This window comes from Rhizophagus irregularis, chromosome 3 (genome assembly GCF_026210795.1).
Source record: "Rhizophagus irregularis chromosome 3, complete sequence".
In the NCBI taxonomy this organism is placed as follows: Eukaryota; Fungi; Glomeromycota; class Glomeromycetes; order Glomerales; family Glomeraceae; genus Rhizophagus; species Rhizophagus irregularis.
This window is the reverse complement of record NC_089431.1, coordinates 2,107,879-2,111,266: the sequence shown is the minus strand read 5'-3', so window position 1 is coordinate 2,111,266 and position 3,388 is coordinate 2,107,879. Positions and strand designations below refer to the sequence as shown.

Genomic DNA, 3,388 nt, shown 5'->3' with positions numbered 1-3,388 from the left:
ATTCAAAATTCTACATAATAATTATAACTCAAACTTTCCAAATTAATAAATAGCAACTTGATATACTTGTATTCAAAATTTTACTGAATATGGATGTAAAATAAAGAACTTTAATATATATCATCTGTGTAAAATTAAAATCGAACATAATTCTTATAAAAAAAATGCAAATAATTTAACTTATATATAAACTAGGCGGACGTTTTTATATTCACTTTAAAGAATAGACCAAGACCTATCCAACAAATTAAAAATTACTTTGGTTGAATCATTGGTTGATGAATAAATGCATTCAACACATTTATTCCTAATTATGAATTTGATTGTCAACATTTCTATATGTAGTGAATCAATCGGAAAGATCTTTGATTCCAAAATTAGAGTGTGATTTAATCTTTTAAAATGTAAAATTATTTGTTTAGCCAATATAAATTTCTTACCAATAAGTTATTTTTAAGATTTTGTATTATATTTAAAGGAATGAAAAAGAGTCATTCACTATTCAAAGAAAATAAAATAATAGATAGATCAGTTTCTAACAGAGAAAAATTATGTAAATAATTTATTATAAAACCCAAAAAATTTGTTTTTCAAGAAGTTGTTAAATATACAAAGAAAAGAGCTTCTTTAAAAGGGTTCTTCCATCATAAATTTCAATAAACATATAGTAGATTAAAAAGCTTAAGTAAAAACAAACCTTTGAATATGTCTGTTTCCATTGTTGTAAATAGATCTCATATTTCTTTGTTTCTTCAGCTTATTACAATTCGAAAGAAAATGTACTATGCTTATTTTCGTTTTATAAGAAGTTTTCAAGTGTTTATAACTTCTGGATTCCGTCTCCAATAGCCAGATTCCTTTGTAATACGTTTAAACATAACCTGAAGAATTGATATTTTTTATCATCCTTCGCTATTAAATTTTTTGTGGCACAATTAAAATAAATTAGTACAATTATCATATGCCGATACATTTGATATCCAGCCAATAAAATACATATCTATGTAACAAACAATTACGTCAGTGTTATGACTGTTATGTCATTTAAAATTACTTGAAAACTTGATGATTTACTTAAATTTTATTTGTTATTTAAGTAAAAATCACATTTGCCAATCATCATGTGATTATTCAAAAATCGGAAAGCCTGCTATCTGCTTCGTCTTTTTGGGTAAACCAATTTAATACTGAGAAAACACACTCACAGCTTGCACTATGAGGAACAATAGAAAGAATATATAAAGCCAATTCTTGCAAATAATGATTGAGTTGGAAGTTCGTCAATATAAGAATCATCATAATTATTCATTTGAACAGCAAGTGTAAATGCTAATTTTGATCTTCTGCCCATTTTTGACCATAAGGCTAAAGCTTTCTTTTGGATTAATTGATAGGTCTCAGGTATAAATCCTTTTCCGCGAAATTTTGGATTCAAAAAATATGCTAGTAAATATAATTCATGATCAAACTGCTTCCATTTATTATTATAAAATTGAATGCATTTTTGCCAAAACTCTTTTAATTCTTTAGTACTTTCAGTAGGTAAAGCCTTGATAGCAGTAGCCATTCAAAAAAACATCAGCCATAGTTGCATTTTTACCTTCAATACTCTTCACTAAAACTCCGCATGAGCCGAGCCGACTCGTGAGCTGGCTCGAGCTTTTCAAGCTGAGCCGAACTGAGCCATGATTAAATTGGCTCAGTGGCAAATCGTAACCAGCTCGAAAAGAGCTCGAGCTGAGTGGTAATAGGCTCAGCTCAAAAAGCTCAAGCCGGTAATAAGCTCAGCTCAAAAGGCTCGAGCTGGCTTGTAAAATATCGAAAAAAACGTTGTGAAACATTTTTTTCTTAAATATATTATTACGAAAAAATGTTTCGCAACGTTTTTTTTCGATATTTTAATAAAAAACGTTGCAAAAACGTTTTTTCAAAATATTATATTTAAAAAAAACGTTTCACAACGTTTTTTTCAATATTTTTAATAAAAAAACGTTGCGAAAACGTTTTTTATTAATAATATATTTAAAAAAAATGTTTCGCAACATTTTTTTTCAATATTTTAATTAAAAAACGGCGCGAAACATTTTTTCGTAATAATATATTTAAGAAAAAAACGTTTCGCAACATTTTTTTTCGATATTTTAATAAAAAACGTTGCGAAAATGTTTTTTCAAAATATTATATTTAAAAAAAAACGTTTGACAACGTTTTTCGATATTTTTAATAAAAAAACGTTGTGAAAATGTTCTTTATTAATAATATATTTTAAAAAAAACGTTTCGCAACATTTTTTTTCAATGTTTTAATAAAAACATTGCGAAAACATTTTTTTCAAAGTATTATGTTAGAAAAAAATGGTTTGCAACGTTTTTTTTTCAATGTTTTAATTAAAAAATGGCGCAAAACGTTTTTTCGTAATAATATATTTAAGAAAAAAACGTTTCGCAACATTTTTTTCAATATTTTAATAAAAAACGTTGCGAAAATGTTTTTTCAAAATATTATATTTAAAAAAAATGTTTCACAACGGTTTTCGATATTTTTAATAAATAAACGTTGCGAAAACGTTTTTTTCAAAGTATTATGTTAGAAAAAAACGTTTCGCAACATTTTTTTTCAATGTTTTAATTAAAAAACGTTGCGAAAACGTTTTTCTTAATAATATATTTAAAAAAAAACGTTTCGCAACATTTTTTTTCAATGTTTTAATAAAAAACGTTGCGAAACATTTTTCTGAAGATAAAGCTCAAGCCTACTTCGGCTCGAGCCAGGTTTTTAATGGCTTGGCAGCTCATTCTTTAGCTTGCCGAAATTTTTTATGGCTCGCTCATTCCGGCTCAGCCAGAATTTTTTTTTCAAGCCAAGCCGAGCCAGATTGCTGCTCGAAACTCAACGTGCGGAGCTTTACTCTTCACAGCATTTTTTTTCAGGTTCTAAAATAGCTGTAAAACTTTCAATATTCAACCAAAAATTTCAATTATTTACTAAATTTCGTAAAGTTTGATTCATTGCTTTAGAATCAGCAATTAACATCTAAAAATATAATAATAAAATATTTAATAATTTGACATTAACTTAGGGCGATGACATTTATTATGTAATATTTTAGGGGGTGGGGGGTCGCGAAAAATCTTATGTTATACATATTAATATTTATCACATGATATAATCAACCTATATAACCGATTTAGTGGCTTAAAAATTTATTAATCATTTGTGTTATTTTGGTTTCCCACGTTAAACTTTAGGAAAAAATAAAATGAATTTTATTTTTATATGTATACAAATGCATACAATACATATAATAATAGGATAATATAAATTAAGTTTAATATACAATCATTCATTATCTGATATATATTCCCTTAAATTCATTTTCATCAAAAAG

The 3,388-nt window shown here is 26.4% G+C and overlaps 1 protein-coding gene across 1 annotated transcript; it reads right to left on the bottom strand.

Annotated features, from left to right (window-relative positions):
* Window positions 1-1,213: 1,213 nt before the first annotated feature.
* On the bottom strand, window positions 1,214-1,567 carry OCT59_020527 (uncharacterized protein; the record flags this gene model as incomplete). Its single annotated transcript, XM_025326582.1, has 1 exon — window positions 1,214-1,567. One exon carries the CDS (start codon window positions 1,565-1,567, stop codon window positions 1,214-1,216), a length of 354 nt encoding a protein of 117 aa, XP_025175489.1.
* Between the last annotated feature and the right edge of the window lie 1,821 nt (window positions 1,568-3,388).